Source organism: Oryzias latipes, chromosome 5 (assembly GCF_053564925.1).
Source record: "Oryzias latipes strain Hd-rR chromosome 5, Olatipes_Hd-rR_3.1".
Lineage (NCBI taxonomy): Eukaryota > Metazoa > Chordata > Actinopteri > Beloniformes > Adrianichthyidae > Oryzias > Oryzias latipes.
Genome location: NC_136241.1, coordinates 6,829,623 through 6,848,523, shown reverse-complemented (window position 1 = coordinate 6,848,523; position 18,901 = coordinate 6,829,623). Strand labels below are relative to the sequence as shown.

At 43.5% G+C, this 18,901-nt stretch overlaps 3 protein-coding genes and 1 non-coding gene across 18 annotated transcripts in view; 3 read left to right on the top strand and 1 right to left on the bottom strand.

Annotated features, from left to right (window-relative positions):
- Positions 1–1,036: 1,036 nt before the first annotated feature.
- card19 (caspase recruitment domain family, member 19) lies at positions 1,037–5,324 on the top strand. 2 transcript variants are annotated; one of them, XM_004068520.5, is made up of 6 exons: positions 1,037–1,173; positions 1,557–1,696; positions 2,360–2,516; positions 2,633–2,695; positions 2,879–2,944; positions 3,028–5,324. In XM_004068520.5, exons 1-6 carry the CDS (start codon positions 1,167–1,169, stop codon positions 3,132–3,134), a joined length of 540 nt encoding a protein of 179 aa, XP_004068568.1. In that variant the 5' UTR covers positions 1,037–1,166; the 3' UTR covers positions 3,135–5,324. The 2 variants fall into 2 exon arrangements, with proteins under 2 accessions (XP_004068568.1, XP_020558734.1); XM_020703075.3 differs by having other exon boundaries at positions 1,102–1,173; positions 1,561–1,696.
- LOC111947485 (U6atac minor spliceosomal RNA) lies at positions 3,685–3,811 on the top strand. The gene has a single exon (XR_002873340.1). It is a non-coding gene; the product is annotated as a U6atac minor spliceosomal RNA (small nuclear RNA).
- Positions 5,325–5,332: 8 nt separating the features above from the next.
- On the bottom strand, positions 5,333–11,993 carry ninj1 (ninjurin 1). Its single transcript, XM_023954778.2, has 3 exons — positions 11,643–11,993; positions 8,736–8,973; positions 5,333–5,930 (listed from the first exon to the last, which is right to left on the bottom strand). The coding sequence occupies exons 1-3, from the start codon at positions 11,673–11,675 to the stop codon at positions 5,788–5,790; spliced, it is 414 nt and encodes a 137-aa protein (XP_023810546.1). The 5' UTR covers positions 11,676–11,993; the 3' UTR covers positions 5,333–5,787.
- A 3,717-nt stretch (positions 11,994–15,710) lies between these two features.
- The window catches only part of wnk2 (WNK lysine deficient protein kinase 2), a 41,832-nt gene continuing 38,641 nt past the window's right edge, over positions 15,711–18,901 (top strand). For all 14 annotated transcript variants that reach the window (XM_078946943.1, XM_078946945.1, XM_078946944.1 and 11 more), the window contains exon 1: positions 15,711–16,998. In XM_078946943.1, coding sequence (XP_078803069.1) covers positions 16,330–16,998 — 669 coding nt within the window. In that variant the 5' untranslated portion in view covers positions 15,711–16,329. The remainder of the gene's footprint in view (positions 16,999–18,901) is intronic.

Below are 18,901 nucleotides of genomic sequence, written 5' to 3'. Positions count from 1 at the left end.
AAGGGTCGGCCCTCATAGATTTTCACATCACCACGTCTGGTCCTCTCTGCAAAGGTTTGGATACCTCTGCTCTAAAAGAACTTATTAAAACTTTCAAAATCCAAGTAATTTGACATAAAAATGGGTGTTGGCATTTCAGTGGATGTAAAGGTGAGGTTATGAATAATGTGTTTGGAAAAGTGTTATTTTTTTATAACTTTCATTTAGCCAAAATTAGTCTATTTAAGTGTACTACTAGTACAAATACAAAAAAGTGAGACAGTGTACTTTTTAAATGCTATCTAAATACTTAAAAGGTAACTGCACGGCTGCACGGTGGCGCAGTGGTTAGCACTCTTGCCTCACAGCAAGTCCTGGCTGGGGGACCTGAAAAACACATCAATGGGGACCTTTCTGTGTGAAGTTTGCATGTTCTCCCCGTGCATGCGTGGGTTTTCTCCGGGATCTCTGGCTTCCTCCCACCGTCCAAAAACATGCTACATAGGTTGATTGGCAACTCTAAATTGTCCCTAGGTGTGAGAGTGAATGGATGTGTGATTGAGGATATTCTACCCTGCGACAGACTGGCGACCAGTCCAGGGTATCCCTTGCCTACGCCAAAGTGGCCGGGAGAGGCTCCGGCAACCCCGTGACCCTGAAAGGGACTAAACGGTTAAGAAGATGGATGAATGAATGTAACTATGTAGTCTAAAGAAGTGTTCAGTTACTTGGTCTGTAGTACACTTGCCATCCTTCTACTTAAGTATTGTACACTTAATATAATAAACTTCATGAGTACTACTTTTTAAACCTTTTCAGATAAAAAAATATCGTTTTAATCTTGGCCAAAACATAACAGCTAAGATCTCATGGATCAAGGCGCTACATCATCAGACCATACGTTTATTAACAAGAAGTGCAATGAAGAATGCATCAAAAACGAATTTGAATTCAGTGTAAATGGCAACAACTATTCAATTATATTCTATATTTAACCCCACAGTCAAATATTTTTGTACTATAGAGTAAAGAAAATATTTTTTGCTTTAAGCTACGAAGAAAATCATTATTAGAAACCGCTTTAAAAAGACATTTTCTACTCGGAGGGCAGTCAAGCTAACCGACGTGACTCTGTGCGTGATTACGTCAGAGGGCGGGACCAAACAAAGGACAGAGGGGACTCCGCAATGGGAGGTTTGTGTCTTTCGTTTACTAAAATACAAATTAAAACCTGCTTTCCTGACATTAACCCTACTGTTTAGGTTTCAAACATTCGTTGAAATCTAGATCCGGTTTGTACTGAAGTCTAAATGACTTGAAAGGAGTTTTCGCTCCGCCGCAAACACCTGAACCGGCCAAGTCTTGATGTTTCCCAAAAGTTCTCCAACACGTTTGACAGACAGGCGGATGAAACAAACTTGGCGACGAGAATGATGACGTAGTGTAGTTTCTCCGTCTTGCTTTACGTCCACAATAGATAAGAATATGTAGACAACCCACCCGGCTGTTAGTTCCACGGACCGACGAAGGCTCGAACCCGCAGATCTGCTGCTTTATTCTGCTCCCTTCTTCTCCAGACAGTTTTTGCGAGCAGCTGATGGAGGACGGCGCCTTCCTGAAAGCTGACCGGCGGCTGGACACTGAGCTGGTGGACAAACTCATCCTGCAGCTCAACAGAATCTACCCGCAGATCCTCACCGACAAGGAGGCCACCAGAGTGAGGACATCTAATACGATGCATTCACAACATAATATCAGAAATAGAAAGATTGAAAAAAAAAAAACCCCAGGAAGTTCAAATTTTGAAAAAAATATTTGCAGTAAAGTTACAAAAGTTAACCTGAGACAGAATGGAAACAGCACCTCATCATGTGCAAACACCTTCATCTGAGACTTAAGTTTATTCAAACTAGAAGGAGCTGCATTTCCAGAAATAAATGAAGGGTTGATGCCTGATAGCTGAATGAAAATTAAACTTAAAGGGGAATCATTGGCACAATAAATAAAGAAATGATCAAAGTTGACCATAAATAAAGTGAAAACAGCACAATAACTGAAAAGATGTTTGTGAAAAATGCCAGAGCTGGGTCTCGAACCCGCGAGCTTCTGCACCAAGGATTCTCATGTTTTTCAATGGAGGCAAAAATCCTGGTAAATCTAGAAAAGTTCAAGGATTTGAAGGACCAAAAGTCATAGCTGGAAAAAGCTGAAAGAGCTGAACATTTGAATAGTTAAATGGTTAAAATAGCTGAACAATTGTTGAAGGAGTTAAGTGGCAAAAAGTGGTGGAAGATGCTAGAATAAAGAAAGAAAAACAGGAAAAAATGGGTTGGATGATTTATAGTATTCAACCAATAAAAGTGCACAAATGTCTTCCTAGTTCAGAAACTTGGACGTGCCGACAAATGTTCGTCTAGGTGAGCTCCTGACGCACCTGCAGGGGAAAGGTGAGGAGGCCTGCAGAGAGTTTTACAGAGGCCTGCACCTGCATGTGGAGGAGGTTTACTACAGTTTACCCACACGGCTTCGCCTCAGAGGTCAGCGCCTCGCCGCCAAGAATATCACCTTTCATCGCTTTTACACAGTGTTTCTGTGGATTCTCTCTCCATGCTTGTAATTGTGGATTTCAGTGTTTTTTTACTCTACATTTCAGATTCTTTGGATCCACTAACGTCTCCACCTGTTATCCAGCAGCGTCATGTTCTGAACGACAGAGGTATTAGGAATTTATATATGCCACTCTGTACCTAAAACAGCACGCTTATAACATTTGAAAGTCTGAACTAAATCAATACTGAAACTGTCAACATTTGCAAATATCATAAAGGTTTATATTGTCCCCACATCTACAGAAGGTACAAACATTTTTGGAACTTTTTATTTTCATTCTTTCTTCTAGGTCCCCTCTTCTTTCTGGGAAGTTTCAGCTTTGTTGTGGGAATTGCTTTACTCTACTACTACAGCGGTAAATGGTTTTTGTATTTATCTAAAAAAAAATCTATTAAGACTATAATCCGGGATTAAAACAACTGGCTTGTTTTCTTTTAGAAGCTAAATTGTCTGGGGGAAGTCGAGCCCTTGGGATGGCTGCTCTGGGTTTGAAAAGAAAAGCTCAAGAAGTCCTTGTATGGTACACAGAAGATAGTTTCATATAGTAATTTTTTTCATGTTCTTTCGAGTACCAGTTTGTTTGATGTGAATCACTGTTTTGATATATCCATGAAGTGCCAACCTGCAACCTCCAAGTCACGCCGCAATCGCCTTTTTTATGGACCGTTGCCACCATCTTGTGGACAAAAGGGGAAGTGCATTAGAACAATTGTTTTATGTAAAAGAACGTCCTAGTTTGTTTGTTTTGTTACGTTTTCCCGTTTATCAGAAAAAATCAACAAGAATCTGACATTTTATGTGGATAAGGAGAACTTAACACGCGTTTTATTAGTGATAAAATTGTTTGCGATACTTTTCACCAATGAAAACCTGCTGATCAAACGCAAGGCATTGTGGGTATGGACGTTCCCAAAGAAAATAGTTTAAGAAATGGTTTTATGAGTTGTTAATATGAACTATTAACCACACCAAACGAGTGTCAAGTTGTTTGTGGTTGCAAACGTGTGTCTAAATAAATATTAAAAACATAACCATAAGTTAAATAGATTTACGTGGCGCCCACTATATATACTGCTGTCGCCAGATTGCAAAGTTGTGTTGTATGAAAGGAGAGAAGGTTAGCACTCCCCTTGACAAGGATGGAAATGGCCATTTGGCCTGCAACACACATATGGTTAAGGCATTGCCACCTACTTCGTGGCATCTCTAACCAAGTTTTTCATGGAATAAGCAAAGTTTGTGTATTTTTGTCGATAATGTCACGTCATCGACCTGCTCGAGTCCACAATCCGCTACCAAAAGTGTCTTCACTTTATAACCGCGTTTGCCTTTTTCCAGTGTGTAACCAAGGACCGGAAGTGAGTGGATTTTCCCGTCTGCTCCTCGTTTCCGGTCGGGTGAAGTCATGCAGGAAGAGAAATGATACATTTGTTCTGTTGAATTGCGGACGCTGACGTTAAATCCCCAAACTCTGCGGGATAATAAATGGTTGTTTTAGTGTGAAAATAAAGATTATGTTCGCCTTATTTTAGGTTCAACAGGAATATTTTGTCAACCCAACAAGCTGTATTTGTTGACAAAGCTGTCTAATAAATTTGCATTCGATTTGTACTTAATCAGATAAAATATGAGTGCTTTTTTTAGTGATAAATATGTGAAAAATTAACAACACAATTAAGATACTGTGTGGTTCAACAAACCTATTCTTACAAAGGGAAATACTTTATAGTGGGGAAATGTTGAACAATAAATTACTCTAGGGCAAAATATCTTGGATTTTTTAGTGCTGACATTTTAAAGACCAGAGCAGAGCAGCTCATTCACCATTTAATTGGCGACAGTTAAAGTGTGCTGATTAAAATTTTATTTCAACAATTTTCCATTTCCGTTTACAAACTGTAGAATAGAAAAAAACAATCACCAAAATAGTTATTATAGACTAACTTTTACTTATAAATGAAGTTAATGTGCTGCTCCTAAAAAAAAACCCCACAGAAAACCTGTTTGTAGAAGTTTTCCTTTTCTTTCTTCAGTTTAAAAGTCTCTCTGTCTCCATGGAGATCTCTGCCAGAGACGCGTCTAAATAAATTCCTGGGAATCGTAGTGGTCTATTTAGAAAATGACGCTTAACCGTATTAAAGGAGGCTGCACTTGACGCGCTACCATTAATTCTATTCATTCTTTAGCTGCGGTGTCACATTCTCTGGGTTCACCAGCGCCCCCTTCCCGGAGGCTCTGGTACTGCAGACCCCACCTACTGTATGTCTATTTTTACCGGATAAAAAAGACTAAGTGACTCACCGACTGGCACTAATGTAATTAGACAGTTGACAAGAAATTAAAAAAAGTAATTAATGAGGTAATTAGACCGAATTAATAAAGCGCATGCATCAGCTGCAGCTCCAGTCAGTGTGGGCGGCACCGCTTTCTTGTGTATTTGAACAGGAAACTAGCAAAAACCCACACAGAAAAAAGTAATGATTGAATGACATGTCTAAAAATTTATATTTTATTTTTAATTTAAAAAAGCATATTCATTTTAGTTTACTTATGTCTTTTTTAAGTTATATACAGGGGAAGCCTCACCCGACTGCATGTCACTGCTACACGTACATGGTCTATGGTACACTTGCTATCCCAATACTTATACTCATGTGTACCACTGTGTAATAATTTTTGCTAAGACTTTGTGTAACTGCAAAAAATGTTTTAGAAATAAAGTCAAATAAATGGGATCCATCGCTGGAGTTTGTCTGGATTTATTTATAAACAGCAGCAACAATGCTTCATAAAGTTCTACAAAAAAGATTAAATGATTCCTTTAATATTTTTCATGATAAACACACACAAACAAAAACCATGCTATAAATCACTGTTTAAAGGAAGGAAGACAGCTGATGGCATAAAAGGACATCTAAGGCACTGTAAACGTTTGTGTCCATGGTAACGCTGTGGTTCGTCACCATACTTTGTTCAGAGAAACACAAATCTGAATGTCTTCTGAAAGTTTCCTTTGGTTGTCTCCATATAAAAAAATAGAAATTAAACATGTAACAGCAGACAGTTATAAATGCATATGACTTACACAAAGTTTATTACTTTTAATAAATAAAAATTCTTTATTATTTGCATGAATAATCCATGCTACGTGACAGGTGTCAAACTGGCGAGCAGGGGCTCTTGGTGAAAAAGGCATAATCAAGAACTAGTGCTGGGCCGCTGCACCCCGAAGGCCGTGATGAAGACGTTGACTACCACTATGATGAAGACGAAGGCAGTGGCGGCGTTCTCCATGACGTTCAGCTTGTAGTGTGTACTTTGGTCGTTCAGGTTCCATTTCACTGTCAAAGACAAAGACGGCGTCAGTTGGAGGGACTGCAGCCAGGGGGCGACAAAGAGCCAAGACAGAAGGCTTGTGGCAATCATTAAGCAGCTAACAGCCTCTGAGAGGATTGCCTTTAGGTAAATGATTATCTTCATCAAGGTGTCACACTTCTACATGCAGTTTCTCTTTTAAGTAGAGCAGAAAACAAATCTTTCAAACTAGGTCAAAGTAGAGGCGACTCTGGCTTTTCTTCCTGCAGAGGCTCAACGAGTGACACTGTCTCTGCCAGCACGAGATAAGGATACAGCCAAAGGGGAGGAGACTCCTCCAGCATATGAGGAAAAAACACTTCACACTTCAGCTCCAAACTTCCCCCTTTTTTAAGGAAATGAGCAATTCTGGCAACACACTGAAAACGGTATATGATGACATTTCATATGGGCTGCTGCTGTCCAGCGCAGACAGAGGGGCGATAGACTATTGTCTGAGGCACATGGTTGGGTCAGAACATACCAAGATTCCAGGGAAAAGCACCATAGCTGGCCCATGACTTCCCACTTCTGCATGGAGGACGTGGCCAAGCAACAAGGGTCTACAAACCCTGATTACCCCCCTGCATGTGTGAAGGTGCTTTTTTTCGTTTATAGATACCCGAATATCAGAATCTGAAAGTTAAACATAAACAGATTTTTTTTTCTGACAAAAAAAGAAAACTGATGGTAGACCTACAGCAGATCAGTGGTAAAGCGATTCATCCTTTTTGGTTGTTGTTTTTTTACAATTGTTAATGTTTTGGCGCATTTGCTCGTCACGTCACCTGGACCCCCACAAGATACCACAAGGGTTAACTGCACGTTTCATGCTTCAGCTTTCAAAACACTCCTATTCACGCGTCGCCACGTACATTTTTACGACCGTTTTCAGGCTCTACGTGATAAAGGCGCAGCCATTGAACGCGCGCTGGAAGCTAAGCCGAGTTCAACTTTGACCAGTCGGGGACTCGGACTTGCCGGTGACCTATTGATGGCGTCAATAGTTCACCGAACGTTTGAAAATCCATCATGGAGGTTTGTGTCTGGCCAGAATGATATGACACCAAGTTTTTCATAAATCAGGATGGAGCCGTGAGAGAAAAAATCCTGGAAAAAGACGTGGGAGATTAGCAAGAAAAAGAAGAGGCCCCTCCCTCCTAGTCTAGTGTGAACACTGTGGGCTACACGCATGTTCAAGGACGGCGTTCAGCATGTTCCTGAATGCATCACATCCCCGCTGTGTCGTTGGTTCTTGTATTTGGCCCTCCTCTTCTCGATCTTTCATTTTAATCAATCATTACTGATTCATTATGCGGTCAAATAGAAGTCAGAGATAAATGCGTTTGACCCAAAACCCACACTTCCGGAACACCCTCTCTGCAGTTTTTAGGGAAGCTGACACCGCCAATGACCTCCAGAAGTTCAGAAACAGGAAGTAAAGTTGGCTTTTAATGCATGAGACACTTTGACTCAGAAAATCCACAGAGCTGCAATCATTAACAACTGTTCTGGTCACTGGTTGACGTCCAATGCCGTCAGAAAAGATAGGAATTCATCAGGGTAACGTGTTTTCCCCACTTCTTACTTAATGTGCACTGACATGAATGTTTCATAGCGTAGGCTCCAAAGGTCTTTTCTGTGGCGCTGAACACTTCTGTTTGCACAAATTCCTGGATTCCCTTAACCCTTGTGCTATCCTAGGCACTTTAACATTGGGAGTTGGGTCATTTAGACCCACTAGACAGAGCTCTGAACCTTTTTTCTTCAATGATTTGTGATCTTCACTGGTGTCCATGGATTAAATGAAATCTTTCCACCTTTATCCACCTTTGTCATGGTAGGGAGAACACGTCAGTGTAAGGGTGGGGTCATCTAAGAGCACAAGGGTTACGCTGTGGTCTCTGACCTTCTTCAGGTCACAGCCCGGTTTAATGTCATGAATGAAGTGGACATCTGATCAGTTTATTTGATCTTTTTATTTTTTTCCCTTTAAAATTAAATAAAAATTAAAGCCACAAGCGGCGTTGAATGGCCCGCAGGCGCTACCCGCCCTCGATGCCCACCTCTGCACGCCAACCCCCCTCCCTGCCTGCCTGTACGCACCACTGCCCGGTGGTGTGAAGAGGCAGCACCTTGCTGCCCGGGTCTAGGCCCCAGCGCAACTCTTAACACCCACCTTTGACCCAAACCCACATGCTGAGCAGCCAGTTCTCACGTCTAACTCCTCTTTCTCTTTCTGTACGGCTAACTGAGCTCCGTGTTGCTAAAAGTGCTAGCATTGCGATCAGCACCGTCAACTGACTCGGAAAACACTTTGCTTAAGATAATCATATTGGTAACAGGTGCATGTGATGAGTTGATAGAAAATCCACAAGCTAGTGCGGTTCGGATGGTCGATGTCTTTCAGTGCAGCTTTTCTTTTACCATCATGTTTTTTGGGCTTATACCTGTCCTTTGATGACTTTTTGAACCTTTTTGTGATTTCATTCGTCATTTGTACGATAACAATTTGGACGTTTTCACGGTGGCGTTGTGTGATTTTTGTTGTGTTACAAACGGGTTATGTCATGTTGTGCTTTTGACGACTTTCAACCTCCTCTTTGGGCATTTTGACGTGTTTTTTTTTGACGTTTTGAACCTTTATTTTGAGTGTTTGACCGTCGTTGCAAAAACAATCTGGTCCTTGCAGTCAGTGACTGCTGCTGTAGGCCACAATGACATTAATGACAGGCCGGAGTAGGACGTGTCACCCAAAGCTTTGTTTCTGGTGGGAAGACCTTCAACCATACCTATGAAAATGAGCATAACTCCCACCAGGATCTGCAGGATGAGGGAGATGCTGATGAGCGTGATGAGCGGCACGTAGAAGGTGAAGCCGGGTCCTTGTTCCATCACCGCCTTCAGCTGTGAGGCGTTCGCCATGAGCAGAGCCACGTCCAGCATGCTCTCCGCCGCGCTCTTCTTATTGGCGTAATGGTTCATGTTCAGGGGCCGGGACCGGCCCCTCTGGTTCTCCCGCAGCGGGACCTGAAGTCAAACAGAAACCCTGACTTAGGTAGAAGAACGATGGAGAAAAAAAAAATTGAAAAAAAAGAACAATTTCCACACCCTGACATTGACACAACTCTTTCAAGTGCTTTTAGAGGAACTTCCAAGAAGGGGAACTTCACCAAACCCCTAGAAGCTGACCCAAACAATATTCTGTGTGTGTGCGGGGGGGGGGGTTATGTAATACGGGTAATTCTGTGGGGAAAACTTAACAGAAGTGAAACTGAAAAACAAAACACTAAGCAGGTCACAGAGTTCATGTTTCTCTGACCGAGTCACAAAATGTCACGATGGCTCCAGATCAACGAAAAGCCTCATTTACTGTGACGCAAACACACCAAGACAACAACTAAGCACCAGGTCCTGCTTGGTAAACACACTTTCCCTCCTTCAGATAAACCCCAAAACCCCTTTTCTGGTAAAAACAAAAGCTCAAAGTCGCCGCGGATCAGCGTGCTTTCATGAGCTGAAGGCTGGAGGTCTGAGCAGAGCTAAGCTGTGCAACAATAGAGACCCTGTGCGGTGCACAGGTGTGCACAGGTGTGCAGCAGACGGGAAGCGGTGTAAGTTTACCAAGGTCAAAAGGATCCGTTACACTCCCAGATCGGATCCACCTCAGCCTCCAATTAGGTTCCTCCTCAAAGCGTTTGTGGTGCTTTGTAAAAACACAGAACAGGAGCCGACATGCATTCACATTTCCATCCATCCATCCATCCATCCATCCATCCATCCATCCATCCACATCCATCCATCCATCCATGTATCCATCCATCCATCCATCCATCCATCCATCCATCCATCCATCCATCCATCCATCCATCCATCCATCCATCCATCCATCCATGCATCCATCCATCCATGTATCCATCCATCCATCCATCCATCCATCCATCCATCCATCCATCCATCCATCCATCCATCCATCCATCCACATCCATCCATGCATCCATCCATCCATCCATCCATCCATCCATCCATCACAGCCCTTCAGCCCAAGACCTTGAATGGCATCTCTAAATAATTGACACATTTAAACAATCTTCACATTGAAATAATGAAGGGCTTATTCATCAAATCCATGGATTCATTTAGCCATAAAACTGTAGTTTTTGGTGAAAAACGTGTTAGGATGATACCATCACTGTCAGCAAAGGTTCCAACCTGTCTTCCTTTCATTTTCCAAACAACGTTATTTCTGAGCCACAAGAAGAAATAAACAGCGGATATTTAATATAGTTAAATGAAGTGTGTGGATGTGGGATTCTCTATTCTGACTGAATTCTACCATGTTTCATGTTTTCAAAGTGCTGCCATTTCTGCATGGAGACAGTGGGATGGTGGTAAAAGCAAAGCTGGCTTTAGAAATCCTAAGAATTGAATTAACTTTTGTCCAAACCATCCATTGTTTTATTCGTTCTTGTATTTTCTCAACTCTTCTATTAGCCTTTATTGCAAAAATCCCAGGTTTTAACTTTAATGTTGAGCTTAAATCCCTGGTTTAATATAAACATTTTTTTTGTAAAGAAATCAATATTTATTGATGATAATAAAAAAAACTTAAAAACCTGAGCTTGAAAGTGATCGTTTTTCTTCATTTTAGTTAGTTAGTTAGTTGTAACACATTGATTGCTGGTTCCCCTGAAATGTATGAAAACATCTTTTTGTCTTTGTCGTACAGCTGTAAGGCTGTGGATCATAAAGTGTCTGTGGGTCACCTGAGCGCTTTCTAGTTGTCTTTTACTATATAGCCGGTTGAAATCTGAGCCTCTGGATCAGCGGTCTGCAACCTGAGGTTCCAGAGCCACATGTGGCTCTTTTGTCCCTCCATTGAAAAAAATAAATAAATAAATAAATAACTTCATTCACAAACAGTTGAAGGGAGTCTAACTAACGTAATTTGACAGATTTTTGGCACCGTTTACCACAGAAAATGAACAGGAGGTCACTTAACACAAACAGAATTCAAACTGAAGGCACACCGGAGGCCGATTTTCTCTTTTTAAACAATTTCAAGGATTTAAAATGTGCTTTATGGTTCAAGAAATACAGTGAAGGTTTATGAAATGTGTGATTTTCTGGTTGAGATTCACCACAAACGGGAAAATACATGTTTACACTACATTTGCTGCTTTGACATGATCCCATATGACACGGGGGGGGGGGGGGGGGGGGCGTTCTTTATTTTGAAAGAAGTCATGTAAACCTATGCCAAATAAGTATTTCATACTTTGGAGGGCGGGGGGGGGGTCTCTTTTCTCTTTACGTTTTATATTTCATTTATAATTAATAATTTTTATTAATCATAGCAACAATAAATACAAATCAGTGTCTTGTTTCTCTAAAGGATGAATTCAGATTGTTTGCCTTCTCCAGCGTTGTGGTCAGTGAGAATCGAGCTGGATGGCTGGTTGGCTCTTTGAGCGCTGAAGCTCTGGATCATTAACGCAGAAGGAAACCCGCGATTCCAAACAAACAATAGTAAATAAGATCTGTAGATCCAACGCTAATCCAACTGAGGCATGTGGAGGATGGAAACATGTTCCTCTGCCGCCGGGCGCTTTCTCCGTGGAAATTACGCATGACTTGGCGATGGGGCAAAAACAACCTCGCCGCTTTTCCAGCAGACTCGAACCCCCAGATTCTCTTACCTCCGTCTCTCCAGCATCGCCGTTCATTTCCATGTCCACGGACGCCGCGTCCTGTCTGCGCGTGGACTGAAACGGGACTTCCAACAGGGCGCTGCCCGCGCCAACACAGGCACCGAGGGGACCGAGGCTGTATTATGAGTCCCGGTGATCCGAGCCGAGGTGGGGAGGGGGGGTCCGCTGCCAACACCGACCGGGACTTTAAACAACCACAAGCTGATGGAGGAAGTATTACAAGAGCGGAGCACTCTCAATCGATGCTTCTCACTCCACCACAGCTCACAAAAAGCGCAGATCTACTCCAGCGGGTCGTTAAAACAGGATTTTTCTCTGAACTTCCGTCACACGACGAGCGGCGTGGTTTTGCTGCCATCTAGCGGACAAGCGGCGTTACTGCACGCAGCACAATTCAGCTTTTGTTCCAGCAGGAATTCAGAATCAGAATCAGCTTTATTGGCCGAGTACAGCGCATGTACAGGGAATTTGTCTACAGTTACTTGTGCTCTCGTGCAAACTAGCAAGGTATAGAAAGTGTGAGGTGTAAGACAAACCAAAGGATAAATAATACAAAGAAGGTAGACATAAGGTAGCTGTATAAATAAATAAACATAACTAAATAAAGAAATGAAATGAAATAAAAAATTCATAAATGCAGCAGCAGTAGTTCCAGTTTGACAGTTTCTGTGATTTTTCAGTGTTCTTGAGTGGACCGGAGTCAGGAGTTCATCAGAGCCCTTGTGGGCCCTCTTTTTTCCCCGGGGTTCCCCCCTCCTGGGCGGGGGCGGCGGGCCCCTGCCTCGCTCCTCCCTGGACCGACCGTGGGCCGGGCGGATGGCTGCCTGGAGTGCGGAGCGGGTCTCCCTTGGGGGGTCCTGGCTCGTATCTGGGGTTGGGGCGGGGGGATGCCCGGAACTCCTGGGTGGTGGTGGGGTGCTCGTTTGGGGCTGTGGGCGTCCTTCTCCGGTGGGGCCCTGCATTGGGTTCTCCCGGCGCGGCGGGGGGGCTGCTCTCCTGGTTGGGCTGGGGCGGCGCTCTCTTTCCCTCTGCGCCTCCCTGCTCTCTGGCTCTGGGGGCCTCGCGGCGGCCCTGCTGGCCCTGGCCTGGGTGGCGGTCTTGGTCGCCCAGGCGGCGGTTGTATCCTGCCGGTTCCCGTGTGGCGTTGGGGGGATTCCGGCTGCCGCTGCTGCTGCGGTGGGGGTCTTGGGGTGGGGATGGCTGGGCACTCTCCCTCCTTCTTTTCACGTTCCACCATCCATTTTAGAAGAACATAAACACTCACCTGAGCACTGGTGTTAGCTCACCTTTGCACTAATAGCTTGCATGATTGAATGACTGAAATATTTCACACTAGTTGGTTTTAAGGCATAGGTATGCGTGTGTGAACACTATCTGTATTGTGTACATGTTGACATGTGGACATTTTTGCAGCTAGCAGGTGTGTTTATAACATTTGAGTGTGTGTGTGGACAGGCTCCGCCCCCTTTTTATTTTATTTTATTTTTTTACTACATTTGAACCTTACCATAATGATTAACAACCAGTAAACTTGTTGCTTTATGCTGCTTCATGGTCTTATCCCCCTTCCCCTCCTATTATCACCCCCTACCCCCCCTCTCTCTCACGTCCCTCTCTCTTCTTCCCCTCTTTCCTTTTCCGTCCGGTCCAACACCAAAGATTTTCAGACATGATTGAAATTAATAAAGTTTGGCCTCAATTACAAAAGGGGTTTATTCAGACATACCTTTGGTTTGTCTGAAGATTAATAACCCCTGTTGTTAAGGTAAAATATGTCCAACACAAGAGGCCCTCAGCTCTCATCTGTCTGCCCAGCTGTTGGACAGGACAAGTAAAAAAAAGAAAAAGAAAAAAAGAAAAAAAAGAAAAAAGGAGTTCATCAGAGTGACAGCTTGGGGGAAGAAGCTGTCTTTGTGGTGAGTGGTTTTGGTGCGCATTCAGGTAGAAGTCACAGAAATGACAACAGCCTGAGCTGATGCTCTGTGTGAAGTGATAACTACACAGTTTTCCTGAAAAATCATTATAGAATCAAACTCTAAAATAATACAAACTTTATGACGCACAGAAACTGCAGTTTAAGAGTTTATAACAGTTGTTCACAGATACTCAGACTTTACAGATGGCAACATTTGATCAGACAGTGTGAACATTGCAGTGGAACTTGAAACATGAAATGTTTTTATTGGTTCATCTTTAGGTTAAAAATGTTTTTAAAAAGATTTGTCACTTATTGAGGCCATCACAGAGGAACCAGGGAGCATTTTTCAGAACTCGAAGTGTTTTTCCACCTCTTCTCCGCCATCTTTTGCCAAGTGAAAATCACATTTCTTCTGATTGAAATGTTCTTGCTATGTTAAATTCATCAGGTGTAGTGGTTAGCATCCTTGCCTCATAGCCAGAAGATCCTGATTCAAATCCCAGCTTTCTGTGTGGAGCTTGCATGTTCTTATTATTCATGAGTGGATTTTCTCCGGCTTCCTCCCACAGTCCAAAAACATGCTTCCTTGGTTAACTGATGACTGCCCTCGATGTGCATGTGAGTGTGCGGCTCTGCAACAGTCTGGGGACCTGTTCAGGGTGTAACCTGTCTTCACCCAACAGCTGGGTGGGCTCCAACAACTCCATGACCTTGAAAAGGGATTAAGTGAGTTCTGAAGATGGATAAAATTCATCAGCGCTTTGGACTTTTCCTCTAAAACATCTGTTTTTTCAGGGCATACGGACCCAGGAATTATTAGTATATTTTATGTTCTATGACCTGACAGGACAGAGGGGTTTTTCTTCTTTTTTTTCTGAAACCAAATTCTTACCTGCAAAATAGTTGCATTGGTAATAAGTATGAAAGTAATAAGTACTAAACAACACAGCTTCTCAACTTAATGTAAAATATTTCAAAGTATTTTTCCCTCCCTTTGTTTAACTTCTCCTGAAAGTAGCCTAAAAACACAATATGCATTACAATTCTCAGACAGTACAGTAAAGAATTGCTTAAAAACCAGATTAATTCTACAATTTATAACACTTGAAATTAAGTTGCACATTTTTGGTAATGAACTGTAACTATTAATATTAAAGGAATACAGTCAAGTAAAATCTTACTGAAGATGTACACATTACAAAATGTTTAACAATGTATTTTAAATTGCAACATCACAAACTGGACAATTATTATTGTTGTACTTAATTTTCAACTGTATTTTTAGTGTTATTTATAATCTATTTGCTATTTTTTATATAGCTATGGTAACAAGGTAATTTCCCCTTAGTAGAATAAATAAAGTTCTATCCTATTCTATTGCACTTTTCTATTGTTACAACTGTATCTATTAGAAAAATCATTTGGAAAAGCAACCATTTCATTTAAAAGAAGGACGGAAGCTGAAGTTACTTTTTAGTATCACGTTTTGCCATGTTTTATAGCTTTTAAATTAAATGTGAATTATTAAATCCATTTGGTTTGTATTTGAGTTTCTTTCTGACAATAATGTTTGTACAGTAAATATATCTACACGTGGGTCTCGTGTTGTTTTTATCTCAATCCCCAAATATGTCAATCAATCAATGTCAGTCAGTTTCTCAATCAATCAATCAAGCAAGCAAAATAAAAAACGTGCTTGCGTTTTAAATTGTATAAACCTTCTTGTCAAGCTTCTTGCTCAGATGAAACTTTTTGTGACACATTTTCACCTCAACTTATTTTTTATTTGGTAAAACTTGAATTTTCAGATGTTAGGACACATTTTCTGCAAAAACTACTGGATGAAATTTTGAATATCTGTTTTAAAAGTAAAAACATTAAAGTTTGTGAACTTACCTAAAAAAATCTAATTGGACACATTTTTCATGACTGAAGGCGCTTTGTTTCTTCTTGACCTCTGACCTCCCATCAGATCCTCCAACAATAAGAAAGAAGGATCAAACAGGGTCTATATTTGCGTTTGTCAGCCAACCCCCCCGGGAAGGAAAGAGGATCTCAGGTGGGATTTCGTGCGTCCCCGTGCGGCTGCGCGTCTCCGCGCGTCATGATGACAGCAGCGCGCTCGCGCAGCCTCTGTCAGAGGAGGCAGCCAGAAGCGTACCGAGTTATTGGATGCGTGGTGTTGCTATGGGCGTGGGTTGTGCCACGAGACCGCTTCCAGATTCCCCAAACCTCCTGCAAAGGGATGCAATCTAAGAAGACAGCGGGCGGGTCGGCTGGAGGACGAGCTGCGCGATCGTGAGGGCGCAGTGTGCCGCATTAATCTGATAAGCGTAGCTCTGCGTGCGCGGGAAGGCGCACCGGAGAAGGGAACGTGTGTCATAGAAACGGACGGTTTGGGGAAATCATGCTGAGCTCACACTTCAGGGAGAACTCCTCCGGTGGATTTCGCGAGTCCTGATCGATGAGAAGTGTTCTCTGGGATTGGCTGCAGCGCAGTGCGTCCTGACCGTGGACGATTTTTCAAGAGGAGCTACGCGCTGCGCTGCAGTCAGGTGGGCCGGGGCGCGAGGCGGCAGCAGTGATGACCAGCGCGAGCGCCCTCCGAGATGAGCGCTTTGATTGGACGAGCTCTGACCTAAACAATCTGGGGGTGTTAGGCCATACATCCTGAGCTGGAGAACTGCGTCACTGCGAGTGTTGCAGGTAACTCTCCCCGCGCAATGTCACCGGGAAGGGTTTGACTTTTCTCCAGAGATGAATACAGCGGATATCTGTAGCAAAGACCCGCCTCTGGGATCCACGTTCTCCTCCGCTCCTAATTTAGAGTCTGACATCAACGCGAACGCCTGCAGGCCCGTGTATGAGAACGGGAAAGACCACAATGTCAACCTCCAGAGCGCAGCGCTGCGGGGGGCCAGCGACCCCAGCTCGTACCCCTCCACCGAGTACCAGGGGCTGGCCCGCCGCAGGTTCATCCGCCGGAGTTTGTGGGTGTCGGAGCCAGACGAGCCCGCCGTGGACACCGCCGAGTTCATCAGCAGCAGCCCGGCGCTCAGCATCGACCTGCGCTCCATCGTCGACAGGAGAAGCCGCACCCGCGCGCTGCACGGAACCTGCCTCCTCCTGGAGACCTCCCGCACCGGGAGCCCGGCGGATCCGAAGGGGAGCGCGGAGACCGCGAGCGCAGAGGAAAGGAAATCCGACCGCCAGAGCGAGTCCGAGCAGGAGGCGGCGCCCGCAGATGTTACAGGTAAAGCTGGCAGCGACGAGAACGAAGAGGAGCCAGGGATGAAGGCGGTGTCCACCTCACCCGGAGGGCGCTTCCTCAAGTTCGACATCGAGCTGGGAAGAGGGTCTTTCAAGACGGTCTACAAAGGTCTGGACACCGACACCTGGGTGGAGGTAGCGTGGTGCGAGCTGCAGGTTGGTTGTGGTTCCGGTGTTTGTCTTTTGGAAAAAAGTTTAAGCCTTTATTTTTTCTGTTGATGGTAACAAAAACCTAAAACCAGTCGGCTCCAAAAAGGAGTGATCCGCTTGACCAATCAATAAGGATGTTTTCATCACAAATGTTAGCCATGTGCCACGATGTTGCTGGAGCCTATCCCCGCTTGATGGGGTGGCAGGCAGGGCGACGTGCACAAACGTTCTGGTTAGCGTCCACCTGCCTTCAGCTGGTCCATAAACATCAGATCAGCTAAAGGAGCCTTTTTACCATTCAAACTGAGTCAGCAGGTCATTTTCAAAACACGGTCATGAGCTACAAACTAACTGATCAGCTGTGATGTGTTTTCATTTCCCTTTAGTGTTATTATTATGGCTGACGGCCTGGAATGGACGGAGTAACTCGTGAGTCAAACATTTTCAGACTCCAGCAGCTGAACTGCTTTAGTGCCAGCGTCAGCCTGCTGCATCTGCACCGCTAATCTGTGCGCGTGATAATCTAACGATTAGCGTGGATGCTATTCCATGTGATTCACAGATTAGTCTGCAGACAGCCCGGTAGACACCGGATGCCCTTTCAGAATGTGACGAGCTGCGCCGCACAAATGTGATGAAGCTCCACGGAGATGTAAAGTCCTCAATGAAACTTCAGCAAGTCAATTCAGAAAAAAACACGCGGGCTAAAACACAGAGTCCACAATTTAAAGGATTCCTGTTTGGAGTTTTGTAAATGAGTAAAAAAACGAGGGAAAGTCAAATGTTTGTTAAGCTTGAAGCATTACTTGATGGCACAGCTCCAGACAGGTTGTCTTTGCAGAATCCAGGCTTGCTGCGTCAGGCTCAAGGGAACAACGGACAAAAATGGAAGCCCCTACTAAATCACTTTCCGACTCTGCAGGGTTTAATCAGCATTACGTTTTGTTTGTCTTACGCCTTCAATCAGCAATAGCACAGATTTCCAAACGACAGGAGAATTTCTGGAAAACATCAACCCTTCAAAATAAATCCCACAAAGACTTTATGAGAAACAAAAAAACAACATTTTGACATGTATTTATTTCCTGATTATTGCTCAAAAACTGTTATCTCTAAATTGTAGTAAATTATAGTGTTTTGTCAATTAAAACATCTGGGATTCAGATTTTAAGGTGGAGCATTGCATGAGCTGCCTTTCTGTGGAGTGCAGACTGCTTCTTAAGGCAGATCTAGTCATGATTCAACCGTTCTGTCCCTGAAGATAAGGCCATGCCCTTCACTGTGTCTGTGCGTCTGGCTCACCAAAAAAAAAGCCGCTGTAATGCAAAGGCGGCGACTCTGCTGTCAGCGTGGCCGACTGAGCGCGCCCCTGTGAGGAGGATGAGACAGCAGAAAACATGCTCATCCAGGAATGCAATGTGAAGAGCTTTGGATCATCGGGAAAATTCCTTCCACGTCTGGTTAGCTATTCAGCTGTTGATGATGAGTGAAATTAGTTAAATGAAATTAAGAAGCCATCCATGCAGAATCTCATTTCTGACTGCTGCTTCATCCTTATTTGTCTTGTCTGGTGACTCACTAATTAATATGTAACACAGGCTTTTACCCCTGTGGTAACACCACAGGGGTAAAAGCCTGGAATCTTGCTGATGCGGTCCTCTGCCGCAGGACACAGACCAGAGCGGGAAAGACAGAGTTCAGCTGAGGACAGTGCAAGATGAGCCACTCTTTTTACGAAGAAACAACAAAGCCTTTCTCTTATGACATTGCATATTATGTGAGGCTTATATGTTATGTCAGTACTCTAAATCAGGTTATGCATTGCAAAATGATATCTCAGTGTGGCAGTTTTGAGCTGCACGATATGAGAAAAACTTGCAATATTAGTGATCAATATTGTGATGACGAT

Excerpts from the sequence above, each read along its gene's own strand:
- ninj1 (XM_023954778.2), bottom strand. The coding sequence starts at position 11,675 with ATGGAAATGAACGGCGATGCTGGAGAGACGGAG. Across the intron at positions 8,974-11,642 it reads GCGATGCTGGAGAGACGGAG|GTCCCGCTGCGGGAGAACCA; the intron begins GTAAGAGAATCT and ends GTTTGACTTCAG. Across the intron at positions 5,931-8,735 it reads AGTTATGCTCATTTTCATAG|TGAAATGGAACCTGAACGAC; the intron begins GTATGGTTGAAG and ends TGTCTTTGACAG.
- card19 (XM_004068520.5), top strand. Across the intron at positions 1,697-2,359 it reads CCGACAAGGAGGCCACCAGA|TTCAGAAACTTGGACGTGCC; the intron begins GTGAGGACATCT and ends ATGTCTTCCTAG. Across the intron at positions 2,696-2,878 it reads TCATGTTCTGAACGACAGAG|GTCCCCTCTTCTTTCTGGGA; the intron begins GTATTAGGAATT and ends TCTTTCTTCTAG.